This window comes from Myzus persicae, unplaced genomic scaffold (assembly GCF_001856785.1).
Source record: "Myzus persicae strain clone G006 unplaced genomic scaffold, MPER_G0061.0, whole genome shotgun sequence".
Lineage (NCBI taxonomy): Eukaryota > Metazoa > Arthropoda > Insecta > Hemiptera > Aphididae > Myzus > Myzus persicae.
Window position 1 is genome coordinate 62,483 of NW_019100470.1, and position 26,477 is coordinate 88,959.

At 29.2% G+C, this 26,477-nt stretch overlaps 2 protein-coding genes across 2 annotated transcripts in view; one reads left to right on the top strand and one right to left on the bottom strand.

Annotated features, from left to right (window-relative positions):
• The window catches only part of LOC111041229 (transient-receptor-potential-like protein), a 48,598-nt gene that overhangs the window by 1,951 nt on the left and 20,170 nt on the right, over positions 1 to 26,477 (top strand). The window contains exons 2-6 of the mRNA XM_022325478.1: positions 13,791 to 14,028; positions 15,301 to 15,443; positions 18,886 to 19,087; positions 24,690 to 24,854; positions 25,110 to 25,344. Of these exons, the coding sequence (XP_022181170.1) occupies positions 13,791 to 14,028; positions 15,301 to 15,443; positions 18,886 to 19,087; positions 24,690 to 24,854; positions 25,110 to 25,344 (983 nt within the window). The remainder of the gene's footprint in view (positions 1 to 13,790; positions 14,029 to 15,300; positions 15,444 to 18,885; positions 19,088 to 24,689; positions 24,855 to 25,109; positions 25,345 to 26,477) is intronic.
• Positions 21,862 to 24,677, bottom strand: LOC111041316 (piggyBac transposable element-derived protein 3-like). Its single transcript, XM_022325569.1, has 2 exons — positions 24,344 to 24,677; positions 21,862 to 24,013 (listed from the first exon to the last, which is right to left on the bottom strand). The coding sequence occupies exon 2, from the start codon at positions 24,007 to 24,009 to the stop codon at positions 21,895 to 21,897; it is 2,115 nt and encodes a 704-aa protein (XP_022181261.1). The 5' UTR covers positions 24,010 to 24,013; positions 24,344 to 24,677; the 3' UTR covers positions 21,862 to 21,894.

Sequence of the window (26,477 nt, forward strand, 5' to 3'; positions counted from 1 at the left end):
CGATTCCATGAGACTTGGGGCGTGTTTCTAGGTTACTATATATAAAAGGTTGTGGCTCACACACGAATTTATTTCGGTTCACCGAAATAAATTTATTTTTTACTTCATTTATATGGCTGTTATTATAGTTTCAGATGATAATAATAATTTTGGTTCGGGCAACTGTGGTCACGTGTGGTATTCCGTCTGGGTTAATGCCCTATATGTACCATAGTATGCGTTCATAATTTTGTTCATAAAGGGTGTTCAAGAACTTTGGAATGGGATACACACGCGTGTTTACAAATTATATACACAATACATGGATGTTCGTGCCCATGATTTTTGATTCCTATAACTTTCCGATCACCTCTTGTATGGTATAAATAATTACGTTAAAATGGATAAATACAACGTATTAACATACTCAAATTTACAATAATTGCAATTTCACTTACCAACAACTATATTATATGATTCACTAACTTACTATTCAACTTGTCAAAATGTTGCGGAAATGGCGGATAACGTCAAGATGAAGGACGTGCCTATATCTCACGCAAATTAGAGTGTCTTAGCTGAGTTAGCTGGGTATATTATATTTTGATTTATTGCTCGCGAACAGTGTATACTGTACTTAAACTGTAGACATAATACAATTTTGATGTGACGGGATCCACAAAAGTATATATTATATGACCCCGTAGCTAACGGGATCTTCTCGAAAGCTTCGGTCAAAAAAAACACATTATCCGCTTTAGGTGGCTACATAGTCTTGAGCACGTATTTAAATAATAAGTCAAATTTAAGCCAAAATTTTCAGAAAATTTTCGAGTTTGTAGGTGAAATTCATTTCTTCCAGATTGTGTATATTATATTATTTTTGTAGATATGACCTACATATGGATGTGACTTTCGTGCACTCATTTGTTTTAAATGTTTGACAAGGCCGAATAACTAAAAAATATTGGACATTGTATTATATACAATTGTCTATAGACGATATTTTGTCGGTACTTACAGTTAATATACGTCTATGAATTCGCATCCTTGATATTATACGCACACATTAGGTAAATTATCATAAAATTAAACCGCTGTATGTAGATATACGATAATGTTATGCAAGTAGCTTATAATTCATGATTGGATTATATTATCGATTTATTCACTATGTCAACGGAGATCCAAGTCAGTTATTACTTTGTATTGAAAATGTTTGTATACATTTATATTTTTGAAGAACAACGATTTTTGTGCATGTTTAACGATTTCCTTCGAATATATGATATTCAAATTGATAGTAAATACTTTTATTTGAATGGAATATCTACAAAACTTTTAAAATTATATTTATATACCTCGTGTTGAATTGTACTATAAGTGAACCACAGTGGCGCAACTAGTGAGAGGGGAGCTAGGGGGCCTTATCCCCCCAAAAATATTGTATAGGCCTTCTGTGGGTTAATTTATGTTAATAGTTTAGTTGCGAGGGTTGTAGCCCCCCTCCCTCCCAGAATTTGAACTCTAGTTCCGCCTATGGTACACAATATTATAAAAAATTATGAAAACGATGAAAATAGGCCATATAATTAGAGCATAAGTAGATATAATTTTAAATGCATTGTTATATTATGATAACCAATAGCGTTATTGGAAACCGTGTACATTTTAGTGCGAGGAAACAAAACAATAATTGTTTACATTTCGATATATACCTACCTAGGTAATTTTAATTATCGTAGGTTCGGCTTCGTGAAAATTAAGCTCGAGGTCGTGAGTACCTATGTAGAGTAGGTATACTATATATTATTCAGTCGCCAGTCGACGAGATCTATAGGTGTTCACAGGCCATAGCTATAAATTTATGATAATATATGTCACACCACTGGCCACTTCAAATACGATGGTTAAATATAGTAAATAACTCCGTTCGCCAATAAAATGTAAGTTTAGAAGTTGTACGATTCGACTTTAAATGTACACATGCGACGCGTTCCTATATACACATTACACATTGACATTAGTTTTTAATGTATTACATTGTTATTGTATTAGGTATTATATTATTTTATAACAAGCCCAATCACACTCAAAGGCACTACGCATGCACACTGTACAGGTGTCAGGTGAATCGCGATTAAAATTCCGGGGTAAAAAACACCTAAGTAAAAAACCTGAAGTAGATAAGTCCTAAGTCTAAAAAGTCCGAGGTAAGAAAGTCCGGTATATATATGTAACAATATTTAAAATAATAAATTAAAAAAAAAATTCAATGATTATAATTGGGTAGGTACTTAGTATCAACTATCATATACATATAATACATTATAATGATTTCTCAGTTTAATTAAGTATTAACTATCTCAACTAAAAAAATTCCGGCATATATAATATATGTGTATTGTGTAACAATATTTAAAATAATATATTGAACCGATATATTTTGTGAGTATTTTGAGATATTGGTAGGCACCTACAAGATTATTGATTAATTTCGCCAGGCACCTAGGTCATTTAGTTACAATTTGTATTAATACTAATTGGAAATTCGATTGTGCATCACATCATATTTTTTCTTTTACCTAATTATATGTACCGGGCTTTTTTACCACGGACTTTTTTTTTTCTAGGACTTTTTGGTAGTATACCGTACAGGTATAGGTACCTATTTAGTATTCGGATCAATGACGTGTGCGTCCGTCGGTTGTCTAATCGGATTTCGCCTTTGGTCGTACCTAATGACCGTGATATCCGATCCCAATTTATATTGCGGGATGAATTAAAACTACTCGCCAGCGTCCAATGAGTCAAGGTTACGTGCACGCGCTATAAATTACGTACACCAATAATAATAAATTAATAACATTTAATATACCTATGTAACGAATGCGCAGCACTAAATACAAACAGTTTGCACTATTTGCAGCCATGGGCTGGCTCACACCATCGTCCACGGCTTAACCGTCAAAATAATCGAACTTTGTTAGGTAACATTAGTTTAGTATTTGAAAAACAAAATTGGTCCAACCGTCTAGAAAGAAAAACCGTCTGATAGATGGTAGCACGTGAATACGCCATTATGATAATACACGGGACTAGCTATAGGTAACTATATAATAGGTGGATCAATTTAAACATTTAGATTTTGTTTTAATTAATAAAATATTATACATTTCTTGACATTTGACATTTCTGTATGGCTGCTGTAACATAATATGGACAGTGCACGAACGTGTGTGTGGTTATCGTTTATAAATTGCATGGTTCTGTCCATGATGCCTTCATGCAATAGTACCCGTGTGAGATCCTCGTGTGACCAAGAATTCTGTATCAATGACATTAAATGACTATTAAAATGATGGATGGACCTCAATATTATTATTAACAATATAATTGCCTAATTAATAGGGGGGGGGGGGGTGAGAGGGCGCATTTAATTATTGAAAACAAAATATAGTTTTATTCGAGGCTATATGGATAACTTTTCTGGCGTTATGAGTCTTATAATATATTTTTTACTTTCGTTTCAAAATTCTATACACTCTGATGCAATTCGATCTATGAACGGTTAATCATATTTATACTGAATAAAGCGATTAGTACACATATTATAATTGCGTCGTCTTTAGTCGACCAACTGTGTCTTGTGCAGAAATGAATTTGGCAGGAAGGAGTACTCTTAGTTTTCAAATTGAATTCGCCCAAACAACGTTGTAAAATGTTCAATAATTTTTTTCGATTTAGTTTTTATAATTTAGCTCATTATTATTAGTTGTATACCTTCTAATATAATTGTAAGTTTATAATAATACAATCGATTATTTTAGACGTATTGGAGCTTTTGATATAATAAATATAAAAAGCGTGTGTCATTATTATATTATTACAATTAATTAAAAAAATTCCTAATATAGTCAATTAACAATCACAAAAAATGTATAAGGATCAAAACGATAGACAGTAATAATAATAATTAATAATTTAAATAAAAACACCTTACAATACCAAAAGTATATTATATTTGAATCATAATTTATTTTGAATTAATACAAATTATAGTTAACAATTTAGAATTAACTAAATAAAACATAGTATGCATAAAACGGACATAAGAATAAAGTGTTTTAGACAGGAAATATTTTAAAATTTTTTTATCTATACAATTATATTTATTATTTATATAAAGGCGCGATTAGGCGGTATTGTATCGCGATCAACAAGTCAAAAACCTTCAGTAAATTATGTACCTTATTAATATTAAATTGTATAGACGAAACTGCAGACGTTATTTTATGAACGAAAACGAAATCACGTGTAATGGGGAACCAACAGCACTGAAATCCGTACAAAAACAAATATAATTACTTGTAGGACTGATATAATAATTAATTGAGTTATTGATTCAGCCGTAAAGGATTGGATGGACATCGATTATGCAAAATATATGTAATACTATCATAGCACCTACGGCGGCGTTACTTAAGTTGTGTTTGTAGAAGGAACTGCAATAATTAACACTTATTCATTATTATCAAAGCTAAAACATTGTTAATGCGTCTGTTCAGTTGTATGCAAAGCTATATAAACGGGGATTTGTGTTTGAACATTTATTTTTTAAATTAAGTTCAAAGGTATTGGAGAATAATCAATCCTCCAATTAAGGTATACTACCATAGGTTAGCGATACAATTAAGAGAGATGTATTTACTACGTTATTTATTTATAACTCGGTAATGATTATAGCTGGTAATTGGTACCTATGTGTAGTTATAAGGAGTAAAGTGTTATGTAAATAGTAGGTAGGTGTCTGTAATGCTGTCTATGAATATAATTGTTAACACTTAAGTCAAAAGAGACATCTATAATAATCTGATATGTTTAAGTACATTTAGTTTATCTATCAAAAATAATGATAATTGTTTTAGTTTAATTTTCGTTAGTTACTTTTTAGTCAATATGTGCGAACAAGACCGTAGCCAGAAAAATATTTAGGGGGGGGGGTTAGAGTATAAATATGTTATATTATATAATAAAATATGAAAATATAAAAATATAATTTAAATTAAATTAATCTTTATTTCAAAAATAATTAAATCTTATTTCGCCTCCGGGCTACGGACTACTACCCCCCCTCCCCGGGCTACGGCCTTGCGTGCGAAACACTCATCGGCATCGTCAAAAGTTAGAATCCAATGAGTAAAACCAGATAATTAATTGACCACAAAACAAGTTATTGTATCTGAGTAAAAAAAAATATCTATTTAATACTGAAAATCATATAGGCTCATTAAAAAACTTATTTACGAGGGTTTCTGCACACAATATGTTTTCCTCGCAATAGCAAATTTATATTTAGGTAAGAACATGTGTCCCTACGATTGCTATTTTCTTTTTAAATTTTTATATAAGTGTTATGAAAGTGTAAATAATTACAACTCAAAAATGATTATAAATTGTATACAAATTAAAATATCGTGAAAAAACCAACGTAGGGACACGGTTAATGTCATTAGCTTAAAGTTTAATGATATAAGTGAATGCACTCTAGCATTAATAATTACAACACAGGGTTGATTCTGCTAAACATTAATTTGATATGTTGCGAGTGGGTCGGACAGAACGAAAATGGATGGTGCGCTGACATCCTCTTAATAACTTATAAAATAGGTATGAATGAATGAAGGTATAATAATGAAGTGGAAACTAAAACAAATAATTAAATGTATTACGTTGAATAATCTACAACAAACAAGTTGCACAACATATAAAATATCTATTATTATAATTATTGACAATCAAGTTTTAAAATATAATTTATAATTTAATAAAAATGATAACCTATAGGTAGGTAACGGGTTTAATATCTAACTACTTCAACAAATTTCGACTAAATGAATAACAAATAGTTTACGAACCGTATTTCAATAATGCGCATAATTTTACATAACGTTATTATATTATAATAACATTTTATATTTATTTTAATGTACTTTTGCACTAAGTATATTCGATGGGTAAATATAAGGCGGTGACATGCATTTTTATGTTGTTTTTTTGAAAAAATGTCAAGACTAAATACCCTTTACAATGGTTAAAGTGTTATAAAAATACTGTCATTGTAAATTATGAAACAAATCATTAAGTGGTTAGTAAACGATTGTGTTATAAATTGTAATAAAGATGTAATAATAAATAACAAATTACAGTTACCTATACACAATAAATTAATGACAAGTAGAACATATATAATAAACATGTTAGTATAATATGAAGTACTATTTTAAATATAATTCTCAAAATGCAAATAATGGATACATTTTAATTATACCCAATTATTTTGCAAATACCTAGGAACCTACGTGTAGTTTGAAAATTACAAGAGCATACAAATTAGTAAATTAGTAATTCTTAGAGAGTTAGAACCCATATTTCACAGAAAAAAAGCTTTGAAATCAGAATAACATGGATGATTAATAATATGATTATTTAGATTTAGGTTTAACACCTGTGTAATGTTTTGATTTGGTATAAGGACTCGTCCATCAAATATTAAGTATAATTGAGAAGTTTATTCAACCACAACAATGATTTTTTTTATGTGTAAACGCCTATATAATATGCCTTAATATGCACTCTCTGTTATTAAAATTAAAAGGTAAAAAAAATAAACGAACATACATTTTTTTTATAATTTACGGGGTGATTCATCAAGCATGCTCACTCCTAATTTTTCCTTTAATAATGGAGCTATTAAAATTCTGACTTTTTGAATTTTTAAATATACTTTAAGAACATATTTTAAAATTCTTGTGATTTTTTTTACTACCTACTTAAGTCTTAAGGACCGTCCTGTGGTGATGCATACCCGCATACATTTTAAAATGAAAACAATAATTTACAGCGAACCTGCTTGAAGAAAAATATCGAGTAGCGTTCTTTTTTTTTATAATATTACGTAAACTATTTTGTTTGACAAATAAATTAAAACTTATGATTCAATTTCGTGACACCTGAAAAATAAATTTTGAATATTTTAAATGTACGAATTATAATTTTATATTTTCAATATTTAAATAGCTAGTCAAAAGTGAGTGCTTTTCAATTCTGTTAAAATGAATATTTTTATAGAACTTTGCAGAACACGCAGATTTAATCATAAAAACACAGATTTAATTATGTGTCACAAGCACTTATTACTATCATATTACAATATATTGTTTAAAAAAAATATACAATAAACAAAAAAAAACGTTTGCAGGAAAGATAGTGCACGCAGTATTATATTTGTTTTTTATCATCCCCGTCCTTTGGGCGCCGACTGTCATAACTAGAGGTCGGATTTATATTCTTTTAAAATCCTTAAAATATGATGTTTATATGTCACATAAAATAAGAAATATATTCTCTTAATATTCCTTTAAAATACCAGATATATGATGTTTTATGTCCTTAAATATGCAAAATATTCTTTTGATATAAAAAAAAAAAAACAGTTTAAATTAATTTTTTATTAATTTGGTTTTAAAAATATTTAACTAAATTAATTTTACAATAACAATTAATTACTATATATTGTTCGATGTATAGTCGTGACAGCTAACGAAATAACCGTTGTGCTTTCGCAATCGATAAGGAATACCTGGAGATTAATTTTTATTAAAATCCGGAAATAAATCATTTAGTGAACATTGTATTTATCAAATGCTGATATGCGTGAAATATGTTCATTATATGCCGGGTATCACAAAAATATTCCCAAATATTCTCTAACGTGTTAAATATTCTCTAACCTCTAAAATATGCTTTTTTATGCAAAATAAATTTTTTCCTGTGAATTCTGTGTTTCATGATTCGTAAAGATTTCTCACTCCCATTTAACTGCATAAACTAGAAACAAATATGTAAAATCATAAAAATCCGACCTCTAGTCATAACATAATAGATATAATATACGACGGTTCTGATTATTTAGTACGACATATTCTTATTATATTCTATCATTGACGTCACTGTTCATAACAAAATATTATAATAATATTATCAACCCCGAGCACACGCCATGCATCGACTATCTGTTGAATAATTATCTGTACTCATATATATATATATTTGGGCGTATGTAGGTAATAATTGTGTATTATATTACGTACCAAAAAATATATATATTATATTATACGAGTGTGTACGCAATAACCGTCGACCAAAACGTGCACCTAGTTACTGTTACGCTTTGATTACGCAATTCGGATTTTAGTCAGGTGCGCACGTTTTCGTTCGGTGTAGTATAGTGAATGTGAGTCGTAGTGATACATATCTTATAATGATATTATAATATACCGACATAGGTACCTGAGATTAGTGTAATCATTAGGAGGTACCTACCTATCTATAAGTTATTAGAGGAAAAATAATTGCAAAAAGAATCAGGATAGGTATAGTACAGCGGGTGTAGTGTTCGAATCGCAAACACCAACACACAGATCTAAATATTTAAATGTATATATATATGTATGAATAATATATTATGTTTATTATTTATTTGTTTAATCAATAAAGGCAATGATAACGTTTAAAAAAAATAATTTATAAATTATTGGTCTACTCACTAGAGCCTATGGTTGCGATGAGGTGACTGATGTGAGTGCATGAGTTGTAATATTTGACAGAAAAATAGAATAATGTAAAATAAACACGACTAACAATTTCTATAATATGAACTTAAATTTAAATTTGATCATATAATTTTAAGAGAGAGATTATCAAAATCTATGGTATTTATGTAGGCGCCGTTTAAATAATATATAACTGTCGCCGAATGAATGTAAATGAAATTTTAAAGTGATACATATAAAATATAAAATCTATTAACATTTGTTCTAGTTTTTGGAACAATAAAACCAATTAATTTATTAAATCTTGTGTTTTAATGATGTGCAGAAGTTTCAATAATATCTTTCTGTAATCAAACATAAAATACGGACATGCATGTTTAAAGTATAATGCATTTAAATTACTGAGGTTATAATCTTTGTAGACGTTGTAATAGTAAGTATAGCCTTGGCTCGAAAAATATAAATTTTAACAGATAATTAATAGTAATATTGAACTTATTGGGGTGTATATTGTAAGAAATATTATACCATACTTAGGTATCGTAAATCGGACTTATACATAATACATTCACGATACACCTACCTACGAAAGAACGTCTGATTTTTTTTATAAAACAATAATAGGTATTGATAATCGTGATTGAGCTGAATAATTCAATAACGTTAATGTTTTATTTATGATATATTATGCGCACTGAGTCGACGAATTGACTGCAGTCGTATTTATAGGTACACGAGTGCGTGTGACCAGCGGTGATATATTTTTAAAAACGATTTTTAAAGTGATTCGTATACATAATGCGATTTTCATGAGCGACGGGCATCACTCGGGCATCGATCTAATGCACAAAATAATCATAATAATATATTATAATAGGTGCAACTGTAAACTATGGTGCACGCACTAAAATGTGCCTACGATGCACATAGTGCATTTTCCGTTAAATTGGCTATCGGCCGGATTAGTTGATTGTAAACACGTTTCGTGCTCTATTGTTCTTAACAAAGATAATTATTACATTTTGTAATTATTTACATCTAAATCGGCCGTGCCTATGCCGAAACAATTATTTCCGGGTTCGCACTAGGTACTCACCCATATAGTCATCAGAACATATTCTAATTTCTAATCGGGAAATATTTTTTTCGATATTATAGGAACACGAGATCTCGTTGTACCGAAAAAAGCGAAACTCGTTTGTTGGCCTTTATATTTTGTATTGACTTTAAACGAAACGAAAGTTAAGTAGGTATGTATACATTGTTCACGTGTTCGTGTGCACGACTTTTGAAAATATCTTGCACAGCGGATATGACTTTGATCTTGAGATTATGGTCACACCTAAACCAGTAGTTTAGCTTGTAATGTATTATAAATTCGAATAAATCAACGACATTATAAAATGAATAGATGTATAAAACATTTATATACTTACCTCACTTGTGTATTTGCGGTTCAACGAGATTTTACATACACTGAAAATTATATTTTATGGAAATAAAAAATGAATTGTGGTATGACGGTTTTAATAAATTGATTTAAACACGATATTTTTTCAGTTTAAAAATACTATCCGTAATATTGAATTTAAATATTAGTATAATCCCATACTCGAAACTACTAAATATTAATATTATTTTATTTATTTTTGTATGATGAATTGTGGTTTAAGCTATATGCAAAAATTGGCGTAGATGTGGTACCCACTCGTTGTAGGTAGTAGTAAGAAAAAAATTGATTTGCAGTCAAAGAAGAGTTTTGAGTGTAATCATAATTCAACAATTAGGTTTGCACCCAAAAATAGGTCCGATTTATACTCTGTAAACCATTATTTCGACGGGTTTTTGTTATAATATAATATATCTTATGAGTATTTACCTATTTCATTAACTTTTATGCAGAAAACACATGAGCAATTTGTACATTTTTTTTTAATATACTAAACCGTAGCTATAAAATGTAAATAATAATAATTACTTAATGTTTTTAGATTTAAGTTTCAGTTAAGACTTGTATTTTAAATATTTTAAATTTGGAGTAGATTATAGTGACCGTAGTCTGTGGCTTCAATAGATACTATCATAAAAATGTGTACTTTTCTTTTACGTTTTTTAATTAGGTATTAATAACTTCTTACATTTACTTCTAATGTAAAGAATTTTTTAGGTAATATTACATGCTCCGGCAATTTTTTATTTGATAATTTTTAATCATACAAATAATAAATCGAATGAACAATAATTGTGATTTATTATTCGAACAGTGGAAAATGATAATAAATATAATGCCATAAACTATTATGAAGAGATATTTCAACAATATATTTTGTAGCAGGTACGTTAAATTGAATAGGTATTCAATTTAACGCATGTAATATTATGCTGAATTATCCAATTATTCAAACTATTTTTTTTTTTTTTCATAATCTTTTTCATTTTTCAATCGTTAGAGTGTTTTTTTCAACTAATTAGGTTTACATATTATTATATACGATGAACTCTGACACTGAGCAATTTAAAATAATATTTACTCTTAAATTATTTAAAACTCAATTCGTTCGCTGTTTAATGTTTCCAATAATTTACAGTAGGTATATCCTCCAATTAACAGAACTGCCAGAAGCTGGGGTAAATCAATTAATTTAATATAATATATCCAATAAAAATACTATTAAGTATATTAAGTATTATTCATGAGTGTGTTAATTGTTTTGTTTAGATATTTTTTCTCTTGTATCATTTAATTTGTATAAATCACTGCTTCGGTTTGTTGAAATGTGGTTATCGGCATTAAAACATCCTGTCTACATTCGTACACCTCATATAACGACTAAATTATGTAATACTGAATGACGTTTCTCTAAAATATTATCCAACCCCATCGACTGTACGGGGATTGTCGAACTGCACTCTTTACCTATCAAAAAATGTTTGAAGTGCACTTTATCCGATCGATCCATAGAACTTATAAAGCTATGAATATTCATTTTATTTGAAAATTATGAGTGTGACTATTGGTTTAGTATCACATGATGTTATTAGTTTGTTACACAAATTCGAATTTTTATATCATATTGTAACTATTTATTCGTTTTGAAAATAGTATTCATTTTTACATTATTATTTTGAAAAAATAAATATATTTTCATACCATTATTTTGAAATTTTAACCACATGACGGAAGTATGTATATAGGTATTTATTATCATGAAAACAATAAGGTTTAGGTAGCAAAAATACCAATTATTCTTACGTACGTCTGTCTTGTGTACATTTTATGTAATAATCGGTACGAGTGCAATTTGAACATGAAGTACCTTTTACTGTCCTCAGTAAAATTTGACCTTACCATTCTTGTTCGCCCACACAAGCTCATGATATTTTTTTATTTTTTTTTTTAAGCTTCGGCAACTGAGGCCATTAGCTGTAGAGGTTGTGGTACTATAGGGTTACCACGTGTGTGTTTATGATATTTTATAGTATGAAATATGTCACATTGCAGATGGCTTAAATAACTTAATAGTTACAATTCGGTACAAATCAGCATTCCGCTCAATCTCCTTCTTTGCTACGAGTCGCAAATATCATTATTGAATCTTGACTTAAAATTCATAATTTTTAGAAGGGTGTCGTATTATTTTTAAATTGTGTTTAGGTAAGAAGTAAGTTTAAAGTTTGAGGTTAGGCACTGTTAAAATTACCATATTTCATATGGGGAAATACGATTTTGTTTATATCTTTTGGTATAATCAAACTGGCGTTCTACAGATCGAAATTAGTTTGAACCGTTTTTTCAATAAATAATTTCGCTATTAAGTCAAAGGACATAACCACATCAATGACACTGACACGGTATCACTAATATAATATTTTTATAAAATGCTAAAGTATATTTTGAATTGATAAGTTTTAAAATAACTAAAAAAATCATTATATGTTTATATGAAGACTTAATTAAATAGTTTTGAGATACTAAACCACACGAACACTACGTCATGCACCACACAGTGTTCGTTTTTTAAATTTCTTAGAGTTCTTAACTGGTGTCACTTATACAATAATTGTTAGCCAATAGGGACGTTTTATAAAGGTTATTCATCGATCGAACTCGCCCCTTTTTCTTTCTTAAGTAATGCAGTTGCCTATTCAAAACCCAATTTTTGGAATTTTGTATTAATGTAAGTACTTAAAGATCATACATTCAAATTGTTTAGATTTTTTTTGCTAGGAGTGTCCTGTTATGATAAAAATGTTGTTTATAAACAGAAATGTACAAGATTTAAATTAAAAGAAACTATTTAGTATATATTTTTTCTGAAATTGTAATATATCAAGATCAAAATAAATTCGAACTAGTAGTTTTTGAGCTATTCGACTTTTGCGTTTAGGTATTAAGGGGATAACAAGTCCACGATGATTATTTTAGAAGATATAGCCATATAGGTTACTGTGGTTTGAACATTTTAGTAATATAAATACATTAACGTTTAAAATTTGTAAAAATTTCCCAAGTATAATGTACTTAAATACTAGAACCAATATTACGTCTATACATTTTATTTTTTTAAAACCATTTTTAGGTACTGTTATATTTAGTACAAGCATGTACAAATAACTGAGGAACTAATTGTTTGAATTTCGAATTAAATACATGAACTTTTACGAATAATTTATAGTAGGAAATGCGAGTTGTATGTCCTTATTTGAAAATCAGAAGTTTTTATCACAACAGCATACTTCTCAAGTAGGTAGTACAAAAAATCTCAGGAATTTGAAAATATGGTCTTTAAGTTAATTTAAAAACCTTAATTTGAATAAACTCATAATCAAAGGAAACAATTAGAGAGAGGATGTTTTCTGAATCCCCCTGTATACACACACGGCATGAAGGAAAAACTGCCTTTCGCATTTGTTCGTACTTGTCGTTGCTGAAAATTAGTTAGGGTCAGGCTATTGAGTAAAATACGTACTTAAATCTATTCAAATGCGTAGTTTTGGTATATTACGTAATAAACCTATAGGTCTTCAATTTTTGTCTTACAGTTGGAATCGTGTAGATAAATAGTTTAAAATTTAAAAATCCAGATTTTGTTATTTATATCCTGCCGCAATGATTGCAGAGGCTGATTGTACCGAACTCAGTTCGATACGGTATCGGTTGATGATTTCACAGAAATTTTTTTTTTCGGTATACAGGATGATCCAACGAGCTTTTCGATCGGGGCACATAGACATCAACTGCGTCGACTCTTTTGGTCGAGGTGCCATCAATCTAGCGATCGAAGCCGAAAATTTGGAAATGCTCGAAATGCTGGTGGTAATGGGCGTGGGGCCCAAGGACAATCTGTTGCACGCCATCAATGCCGAGTTCGTCGAGGCTGTGGAGCTCCTTCTCCAATACGAGGAATTGGTGCACACGGAAGGCGAACCATACGTGAGTGCAGATTGTGAAACGTATAATTTTTTATTCAATTTAACTTGCAAAGTTGTCATTTCCTATCTGTCAAAAATTTAAAATCGATTTAGGTCAGCACTATTATTATCCGTTTGGAAGCATCACCATATTATATAATATATTCTCAAAACATTTTACGACAACTGTATAAATAATATTGCATAATTGAGAAATGCATTAAATAATATTCTGATTACACGCGGTGCATACATTATATGTATAGGTGTTCTGTTCATAATACGATATATTATTATAAAGGTAAGTGGTGGTTATTAAGATTTCATGTTATTTGTTTGTATAATAAAATATTATAATCAAACTGCAACTGTTCATTATTATTAGAGACAATTAATAATTTAACCTTGTCATTATTGCGTTCAATTATATTAATAAAATAATAACATTGTTGTTATTATTTACAAATAGTGTTAGTTGAACAATTTATATTTATATAAACATTAATTTTAATGATATGTATTTATTATTTATAAACAACCTATCTAATTTGCGCTCCTTATTACGGTTCTTCTCAAATTCCATATTACATTGCCACTATCGGTAAATCGGAAGTAGCAAAAACATTAAAATGCAGTTCATTCTAATTTTCAAAAGCCATTAATAAATGCATACTTAGCTGTCTTTTTCGTTTGAATAATGACAGCGCTATTACCTATAAGTAATAAAATGTCAAATGGTTAACGAAAATGTTTTATTTTCTTATGAATTTGATACCGCAGATGATCCTAGATTGTCAATTAAAAAACGGTTATCTAATACATTTTCACCCAATATTGACCGATTGACAGTATTATTATATTACTCTTTCTCCTCATCTGCCTCAAAATCACATTAGGTTATCCATAAATCAGACTTCTGCACAAACACTCATGTCCTTTCAAAAATTCAAAGGCATCGGGCCTCTTACTGGACAACTCTGTTGACTTCCTTCACGCCACCACGAGTTTGACCCACTGACCAGTAAGACCAGTTTACTATACTATAAATTATAATATAGTTAAACTGATACCGACGTCCGACAATAATAAGGTGTAACCTGCAACATTGTTTATACAATTATACAGAACATAGAATTAGATATTTGTCGATTTCAAAATACAGATTGTTTTAATTCATAATCGCGCAATATCCGTGAAGTTGGTCGTTCAACTGTTTTCAAGCATTTTGAAAATCACGCTCAACTTCACGGACACAATCGCGTGCACGTAACTTATCATGGTAATATTTTATTAGAGTTGGGAAAAAGTTGATTGGAACACCGCTTGTTTCACTCCTGACATCACGCCGCTCATTTTGGCCGCACACAAGAATAACTATGAGATCATCAAAATGTTGCTGGACCGAGGAGCAACACTTCCGATGCCGCATACAATCAAGTAAACCTATATTAGCTTTAAGTGGACCCCTCCCCTCATATTATTTTGTCTCCGTTTTACTGCAATATACGTGTGACATTTCGGATTTGCGTTTAACCAGTGGCCTACAAATAATTTCTCAGTTTTATTTTTTTTATTGTCATGACTGTCCCCCCCCCCACCCATTCCGATAACTTGGACGTACTTGGAGAGGGAGGGTGGCCCTGACCTAGTGCTTGGTTCAGCAGTTACGGTTTTGTGTTGTTAGCTTTAATATTTATATCACGCTTAAAGGTAAGAACATTTATAGGAGGTATATTGTGTCCCCTTGTTGGGTTTTTATGATATTTCAGTTTCTAAGCAAATTATAAGACGAATAAGCTCCTAGTTAAAAATGTAAATATTGTGTGATGTTCATAGTCCTTACCTTAATGTTTGATAATAATAAATAATAATATGTAATTTACTCTATTATAATATTAAATTTAACAACACAAAAGTGAAACCGCTGTAAGCAAATTGCCCACGTCTTAAATTTGTTAAGACGGTGACAACACGTGGTGTGGTTCCTCTTTTAAACGTTATTTAGTTTTTACCTATATTAATCGCGTATTCTGAAACTTCGCTTGCTCATTCCGCCAACTGTTCGACATGTATTTTTCATTCTTTCTCCCGATTTGTCTTCTGTTATCTTACTATTATATTATATACATTATATAATCAAACTATTTTTTACTAGATAAATTCTCTTATCTTCAATTATCCGCGTCCTTAAATTGTTTGAACTACATCTCATGCCCACCACTCAATTACTACACATATTGTACTATTACGTCATGAATACTATATAATGTCGGTGTTGTCGGTAACCGTTACAACTGTTTAAACTTATAGACGGCTATACATGCATAATATTATAAGCATACAGAGTGGCTCATCATCAGTTGCTGCAGACTAGGTCATATTATTGTGAGAATGAAGGGTACATTAAACGTCAAAGTAGGTAACATGGTTTTTATGGATGATATTTGAGGAACTTGACCCCGGTGAGTGAAATTACTTGAACTACAGAGAAACTTCATTCAAACATCATTCGTACGCGTTTAAAAGTTATATGTAATATGTAAACGGTGTGGTTGTGAAGACATTGTCACCAAAAAGTTAATATTATGTGCCTACACGTTAATTACTTTTGATCAGATTACATGCAGACTTACAGACGCTGTGGCATTATTCATGTCATCGGCTAGTCCATTAAACCATATCAGTTACACTTACTCCGAAACACAGGTCCAATAGTTATATAAATAAATCTTCCGTAACACTTTTTAAAACTATTATTTTCAATAGTCTCAACGTTTCAAGTATAATATAGTCATCGCATTCAAATAGTACATGTGTTGTTGTGTAGGTATGGATTGTGTGTCATCGATAAAATAAAAAGTATGGAGTGTGTATCACAGCGATGGTTATATGATTCAAAGGTCAAACTACTAAAAGAGAATGAAAGTTACCTACCATTTAAATTTTAGCGTTTTAAGTACCCATGTACGTAGGTAATTATATTGCACGTGAGTGGGTTAAAAATTAAATTGGTGTATGTAATCTATCGAAACGATATTATATAGTTTCTCAAATATTGGAAAACAATTATATTTTAATTTGCATGGTTACTATACAGTGTGATTCAATAAACATGTCCTATATATCCTTAATAATGTAACCACCTATTCAAAATCTGAATTTTGGAATTGTTTAAGACCACACTTAAGAAATTCTGAAGAAGTTTTGTTCTGTTTAATAAGTGTCATTGGAGATACATACTTCTAATTCTCAAATAAGAACCCCCCCCCCCCATTTTCACTATAAATGATATAGGTATAGTGGTTAATATTTTAAAAAATGTTGATGTACCTCACACACAATTTGAACGAGTATTTGCTCAGTTATCAAATTGTTTATTCAAAGGATAATAGTCCTTAAAAATGTTTAAAAATAAATATAAAGTGAAGATGATAATCGGATCTAGTATTTATTATGCTTAGGTTCTTTTCACACATTTTTAATATTAATAGAATGATCACTACAATTTTAAAATCATCTTATAGCCCTATATCTTCCAAACTCATTTTATACATATTATTCACAGTACATATTAAGTTAGATAGCTGAAAAACTCCTAGTTCGAATTTTGATTTTGATACGTCAAAAAAATTATTCACTTAATAATTCACAGTAGAAAAGGGGGTTTCTCATTTTAAAAACAGAAGCTTGTAATTCCCTCTGAACACTCCTTAAGTAGGTATTACAAACAATCTCGTTAATTTGGAAACACAGTTTAAGTATGTTTAAAAATTCCAAAAATCAGATTTTTAAAACTGCATTATTGAAGAACAAAATCGGAGCGTTAACATGGTTTTTGAATCACTCTGTATATATTATGCAGTAACCCAAAGGAAGCTCGTTTAATGATTTATATTGACACGTAAAATCATGTAGGTACACTATTTTATTTTTTTATACAATTGAATGTATTATTTATTTTATATTTAGACAGGTACATAGTTTTCTGATAAAAGTATTTGATACTTCTTATATTTACGTAAATAACGTATATTTTATTGTTTTTGTCAATACCGAATTTAACCGTTATTTAAATACGAGTAAAATAATAATATTATATTCTCGAATTAACGACCGTTAGTTTTAAAATCGCGTTGTTAATAATATTAATTAAAAACCAAACAACTGGATCACAGTATCACACCCAATGCTACAGGTTCCTTCCTTGAAATATATATTAATTATAAGTACCTCACAACCCGTTCGTCAAAATAAGTGTTATATAATATTTATCAATTTTTTCAATTTTATCTATCAGCTCGTTTCTAATATGTATTACTTTTAAATTGTTATGATTATACAGTACACAAGCTACATCACCAATTTAAATGTCTGTAACATTAGTACTAACTACTCATACAATTAACGTATGTTATCGTTTTTACATACGTCATTATGCTAGGACACGGAAGAAGATGACTTTTTAATTAATGTAACAGCTTAGACAATGTTTTTTTAGCTAAAAAATGTGTTCAATATTATTCGAATCAATATAACTATTTTTTAGTTAGCATTTTCCGAGCTTTTCATTAAATTTATAATTTTATGTTATTCTTAACGCCAATTGAAAACATTTAAATCAGATAAGCTTAATGACATTTTAAAATCTAACAAATAAAATATATTTTTAATTATGACATGAAAGTAAAATTGTTCTATTAATTACGTTGTATTTTATTTCTTAATGTAAACATATTTTGTTTTATGGTTAACATATTTATTATGATTATAATAATATTAATTATAATTTATATATTATATTAGGTATATCATGATGATATTATTGTGACGAAATCGAGAAAACGAACGATGATAATGATAATAATAACTTTTTATTAAGGTGTGGATGTGAGAAGTGCATTACATCTTCGAAAATGGATTCGTTGCGATACTCGATGTGTCGAGTGAACGAATATAGAGCACTGGCCAGTCCGTCACTGATCGCACTCTCGTCAGCCGATCCAATACTCACGGCGTTCCAGTTGTCGTGGGAGCTGAGGAGATTGGCCAGAATCGAAAAAGAATTCAAAAACGAATACTTGGTAAACGCATTTCCAAACAATAAAATCGCAAGTGCAGCCATACTATTGTTAGATTTCACGGGAGAAATAAAACCGCCACCCGACGACTTTTCGTTATCACTGCCATGGACGCAAACGCTTTTTTTTTTTACATTCTGGGCAGAAAAAACTTGATGATAAATGTATTGATCTTACAATGAACTGTGTGGGTGTGTTTTTTGCGTATGGAGTAGAAAAAATGTAAATTTTCGATTTTCAACTTCAATACCATTTTTCTGTTAGGAAAGTGAATCTAGTTAGTAATTTTGGGCGGTCAGAATTAAAAATTCCCAAAACTTTTCAAAATAATCGACAAAATATATTTTAGAGAAACACGAGTATTTTTTGGTAAAACTTGTTTTCAACTCGGGTGCCCTAATAATTCATAGTAATAATAGTTAATTAAATAACGAATAACAGTAGATACCTACTTGCAATTTCATCAAATGTTTATATTGGCATTTTCGATACATGGTATAGTCAAGGTTTCTAAGAATATTTTACTACGGCTATTTAAAAATATTAAAGATATACAGACATGATTTTTTTAATAGCATTTGAAGTATAAGACTATTAATAAAATTCGTCGAAATCACGAAAGATTTCAAATAATTTTGTAGTTATCAATTTATAAAATGTTCATATTTTATAGCCAAGACTTGAAAATGGAATTCATAGTTCTCCTTTTTTTAAACATTTAAGTTCTAATTTGGACAAAAAACAAAGATTTTAGTTATTTTTTTGCAATTCAAAAATATTATCCAATGAAACTTTTACACATATTATTATATTTTACAATATAAAATATAGTCATTGACTGATTGTGTATATAATATTATGCACAAATACATAATCAGTCAATGACATTTTCTAAACGTTTAGATTAATTTTAAAATATAATATTGCTTATTTATAACACGAACCTAATCACACCGTTCTCCGATAAGTCGGTAGTAGCTCAAAAGTTAATAATAATAATCATTATTATTGTGTATAATAATATTGATAACCTTCATATATATTCTGTTATAAATTAGAATAATATAATAATATAATATAAGTAATAAATTCAATGTTTTTGGCCCAAATTAATTCAACCTACTAATAGAACAACAAATTAGGTACTATTATAGCAATATAAATATATCATAAAATATATTAAATTACACTAATATAGCTTGCTCAGAATAATTTTACCTATGAAATATGCAATTTACATCACAATGACTTATACGCTCAATGACGAGTGTATACCTCTGTATACTGTAGTACATCGGTGGTCATCTATTTTTCATCCTTTTTTCATCTTTAGAGTTAAAGTTTCTTAATTTTTTTTTCGTATTTTCGAAACATAATTTCCTTTTATAAATAGTTATGAGATTATTAAACGAATTATAATTTATAAGAATACTCGAAGAAACTTTTTGTTTTAACCATCTATTGTGTCCGAAAAATTAAAATGCCCATAAATATAGCTCTCAGCCCATACTGTAGAGGTTATCGTTGAGTTAAAGCGATAAAAAATAAAATTTCATTTCAAATTGTATATTAATATAAACTTACTAAAATGAGTTGCCTCTGAGAAAGATAAAGATCATCATCATAAATGTTCACGTCTGTGTATAGAGCAAAATATGAATTACGATTTTAAGAATATTTTTATATGGTAAAGTAAAGTAAAATAAAATAATCTATGGCTATAGTTAGCTATGAATTATGATTGACATTATTGAATCGAAAATATTCCACCGAGAATCTGATTGGAAATACAGCATGGTATTATATTTCATAATTTTAACAAAATTAACGTAGATAGAGATAATACGATCATATCTGTTGCCAGTGTGATGTATAGTGAATATTAAAATAAGGATAAACCAACCCTAATCAGTAGGTAGGTACCTACTTATTATAATAGTATAACATTTATTCACAGGTCAAATAAAAAAAAAAATACAGCATTTATAAATTATATGTTTCTAGATGACTTATTTTAACATCGTCCGAACGCGTATCACAATTTTTCCTTCCCGAGTACTTTAAATTTTCACTTCTAACATTTTCTGAAAACGTTGAAGCCTTATTTTAGACAAACTGCAACTTTATATTCAGTCAAACTTTCATTTTGTCAACTCTTGCATTCATAATAATATTATAATAACTTTAATATTTTAACCCTAAACTTGGCAAGAATAAAAAAAACATATGCAAATTCTGTAATATTATCATTTTCACTAATTAAGACCCGTAGATTTCATTTTTGACGTTTTTTTTTCTTTTTCAGTTAACAGTTTTTGAAATATTGTTTGTATCTTTAAGGATACATTACTCCATCAATGCTAATTTGATAATTGTATCTCCAAGGATACAGTACCTAAGTCACCCTAATTTGATATTTGTTTCTTTAAAGATACAGTGCCTCGTTTAACCTAATTTATTATTTGTATCTTTAAAGATACATTATCTCATCGATGCTAATTTGACACTAAATAATTATTGTCAAATCCGTTTTACAAAATCAATATTATTTAAAATGTTATAATTAAAATAATTAAATACAATTAAGTTTACTTTAATATAACATTTATTTATTTTTCAATATTATATTTAATATTATACATAATAATAATACAATAGTCTTTTATTATATAAACCACTTTAAGTTGAAGTAATAAACTAATACAATTAATAATAAATATAAAATAAAGTTTTTGCTTGTCTTGCACATTTTTTAAAATAAAATATTAATAGCTTATTTAATATAAGAAAAAAACAATATTAACATATCTTTATTCAGCCTTGTGAAATGAATAAAAACAATTTCTTTCTTTTGTTAAGCATAATCTTAATGAACACTTAGAACAACTAAAAACCGTTTGACCTTTAGTACAGTATGTACAACGTCCTTTGGTATTATAAATTGGAAAATGATCTATATTATCCAAACGACTTTCTTTTGGTGGGGCCTCTATTGGCATGGCTTTGCGTTTACGTTTTGATAATATTAGGTTAGTTGATGGTCGACCAATACTTGATTGCGCTAGAAGTGATTTTGCGATTTCATATCGGAAATGTTTAAGTTGTAAGGTTCCTTGTTGGTTATTATTCAATTGTGAATAATGTCTTCTATATAAAAGCCATGCGTTATTGACACCAATGTCCAGAAGCTGTGAAAAAATTGCAAGATACCACCTGTGCGATTTAATACCTGTACGGTACAATGAAACGAACATGTCTGCCAGATCTACACCACCCATATGAGAATTGTATTCCTTGATTACTTTTGGGCATTTCACATTAACTCTTTCCTTTTTATTTTTATCATATCGACTAACAGTTTCTGAAGGTGCTGATGTTGAAATATATGAATTAACTATAGTGACGCATTTGTTATCGGCCCATTTTACTACTGAAATTTTATTTTTATTGTCAGATTTTGTTTCATAGCTTCCTCTTCCTTTTTTTAATAGTGGTTTATCTGCTATAATATTACAACCACGTAAACGGTTTTGTTGAATTGTGCCAAGACTAAGAATGCCAAATGATTTTCTTAAATATGTTACAAGTTCTAAGGAAGTAAACCAGTTATCAAAACATACTACACTAAGTGGTTTACTGGGAATAGATTTGCATAACTCAATAATTACTTTTTGGCCTAAACCAAAATACATATTTTCGTATTCTGTGAATGATGTTCGATGGAATGTATTTTCACCGCCATAAGGTAAAAAATCATACACAAAACCATCTATTCCCGATCGGACAAACATTTTGAATCCCCATTTTTTCGGCTTATTTTTTATATATTGCCTTCTCGTACCCGCTTTAATCCCTTTATAGGGAATCATCATTTCATCTATAGAAAATTGGGACCCTTGATCAATTTCCAAACAATTTTTCCTTACGTGTTCCAAAATTGGCCTAACTTTATAATAACGATCTTCGGTATTTAATAACGAATTGTCTACAAAATGTAAATTTCGGCGTAATAATTGAAATCTTTTCAAGTTCATCACATCAGCAATCTTATTGTATCTAAAATTTATTGACCAATAATCTGTATATGCTGGCATAGAAACAATACCCATGATTAATTGTATTCCAATAAAATGTTTTATTTCATTTACATCGGTGTCGATGGGTATAGATTTTTGACTTCCATACAAATTCGTATTTTCTACAATTATATTAAATATTTCTGGCTTAAAAAATAAAGAAAAATATTCAATGGGAGCCAGTACATTATCTGGTTTATTTTTAAACACATTAGAAGGAATATCTACAGGATACTTGAAATTATTTGACCACTTAAAAGTCATCTTTTGTTTTTTTTTGTTTGAAGAAGTAGAAATAATTTTCGGAGGTTCCACGGATTGTACAAAGGATGATGGAACTGAATCAAACGAATCTACACGTTCAGCTAATCTAACTGACTTTCTAGGTCCAGAAGATGATGCTGTTGAGTTATGGGACAAATGAGAATTGGGAGATATAATAGATATTGGCGTACTTGATAAAATTAAATTATTACTATCTTGATTACACATATTTACTGGTTCAGCAGATGTACATAAATTTTCAGGTATGGGGCACAAATCTAATGGTAAAATGTCATTGCTTTGTAAAAAATTTTGTTCTGGGTAAAAATAAGTATCTAAATTTACCCCAGCATCATCGTAAATTGGTAAATCGTCTAAATTTTTTATAATTTCTTCAAGGTCCCGAACTGTAGGGGCACTTGATGTATCACTATTACTATCACAATCGGGGTCAGATAAATGTGTGTTATCAATTTTTGGAATAGGTACTTCTAACTCTTCTTCACTATCAGAACTTTCTGAATCTAAGGGTGGCAATACAGCCATCATCATCTTTTTTGTTCTACTTGAAACGTTACGATGCATTTCTCTAAGAAAATAATAATAAAGAACTATTTAAAATGAATTAGATATGTAGAACAAGTACGAGTAATATAGGGCAATATCATTAATTTCAGAATAAGAGACAATTTATCTTTTTAGATACAGTAAAACATTTCGGGCTAGCAAGTAATGTATCTTTTTAGATACAATAACAAATTTTGGAGTAGGAAGCCATGTGTCTTTTTGGATACAGTAACACATTTCGGAGTACAAAGCACAGTGTCTTTTTGGATACACAATATTTTATGCTAAAGTAACTAAATAAATAACTAAGTGATCAACTTTATTTGAGTAAAAATAAAATATATAGACGTACCTGAAGAAGTTTCAATAATTATTTTGAATCAGAACGGCTTTAAAGCTATGGATTAAATGAGATAAAAATGAGTCAGCAGCTCAAATTATTAAAACAACTGATAGTACATTTTTAGATAAAGCATAATAGATAATGTATGGCGCGGAAAGCTGTAAATTGGTAACAATAATGATAGTGGACTTCCAAAGACATTATAAAATATAATGGTCAATATAATATATTTTATATTTACGATAAAATTATAGTTCTTATATGATGTATCTTAAAAGATACATCGCCAAGTTTAGGGTTAAAAATGTTTTCAATGATGATGGTTCATCTTTTCATGTACCTACCTAATACATAGGAACTCCGACAACAATGTGAACAATTCGCTGTTGATCTGCTCGGGCAAACGCGAAGCTCCTACGAATTAGATGTGATTTTAAAGCACGACTCGGAAAATGCACCAACCACAGGATCCTCAAAACTAAGACTCGTCGAACTTGCAATAAAATATAAACAAAAAAACGTAAGTTCGTAATTGATTAATTATAATATTATTAAACATGAAAAATCTTTTGATATTTTGGGAGTTCTAATATTTTATTTAATAAACTAAAATACATAATAAGTATGTCGCATATCTACTATACTAACGTTTCAAGATCAATAAATAAAATATTATTATTGATACTATTTTGAAGATAATATTATATTTATTAGCTCAAGCATTGAAAATAAGTCAATAGTAGGTTAATAGAAAATATTTTGATGTGTCTCGCAGTTTGTAGCACATCCGTATATACAACAACTTTTGGCAACCGTCTGGTACGAAGGTCTTCCAGGATTTCGTCGCCTACGACTTTACAAGCAAATAATTGAAATCATCAAAATCGTCTACTTTTTTCCATTCTACTGTCTTGTGTACTTATACGCACCCGGCGCTCAGATTGGAAAAGTAATGGAAAGACCATTTATGAAATTTTTAATTCATTCATCTTCGTATCTATCATATTTAGGTAAGTTATAATGTAATATATCACACGCATACAACAATATTAGCAGATTTAAACAGTGCGTTTAGAATTTTTAGATAACACGACCATACGACGTAGGTTTACTACGCTCGTTCTTAGTTATTACGTATTAGAATTGTTTGACATTTTTTAAAAAATTTTTAACAATGCAGGTGAATTTTTTCCGTAAGCGATAAGTCCTCTGTATGTTTCCAATCGCTGTATTTGCGGTGGCTTAGAATGTACTTAGAAGTACTTTTTAAATTACAAGACTTTACCACACTGTACTTATCAAATCGATAACTATATTTTGCATCGTAGTAATAGTTTAGGTTTTACTTTTAAAATTTATCTCACGATTAAAATTTTTCTTTTACCATTTTTTGTATATTATATCAGCTATTGATTTCTAAATTCTCAGTTTTTTTCTTTATACTCATTTAACCGAATTTCTGTGAAAATGTCTTAGATACCCGCCAAGCTCAGCTGCCACCATATCGCACTACTATTGCTCTAATTGTCTTTTAATCTAAACACACGAATACCCTTTAAAGCTATCATTTATTAGTTATTAATTCAATGTTCGATGTCTAAGGATTACACAAAATGTCGTTAGTATTTAAAAACTATTACCATCGATGTGTTGCACTTGCAATGAACTACGCTAATGTATTGTAAGCATTTGTACATAAAATATGTCGTCTGTGCATATAGTTACTATTGGTCTTGCAGTCGTTCTAAGTAACGAAAATATAATGCAGACATTTAATTTAGGAGATATACCTGTCGATGTTCGATATCGTTTTACTATGCCAATACTTAATGATCATTTTCTTGGTTAATTAATGTACGCGCTGTTCCTCTTTGTGTCTACAAACCTATTTATATAGGCAAGCCTGAGTATAAACGAGTTAAAAGTTAAGTTTATTTTAACTTTTTAAAATTGAATTTTCATTAACATAATTTTTAACTTAACTGATTTTTATTGATATAAACTTAATAAATAACGAGTTGTTTTTAATCAAATCCGATTAATAATTAAATAATATTATTATTGATGATATACTCGTATATTGCATAAACATTTACTTTTTATTGTTTTAAACCATATAACTAATTTAAAAAAAAAAATAATA

What these genes read in the sequence shown, in the direction of transcription:
- LOC111041316 (XM_022325569.1), bottom strand. Translation starts at nt 24,009, where the DNA reads ATGCATCGTAACGTTTCAAGTAGAACAAAAAAGATGATGATGGCTGTA.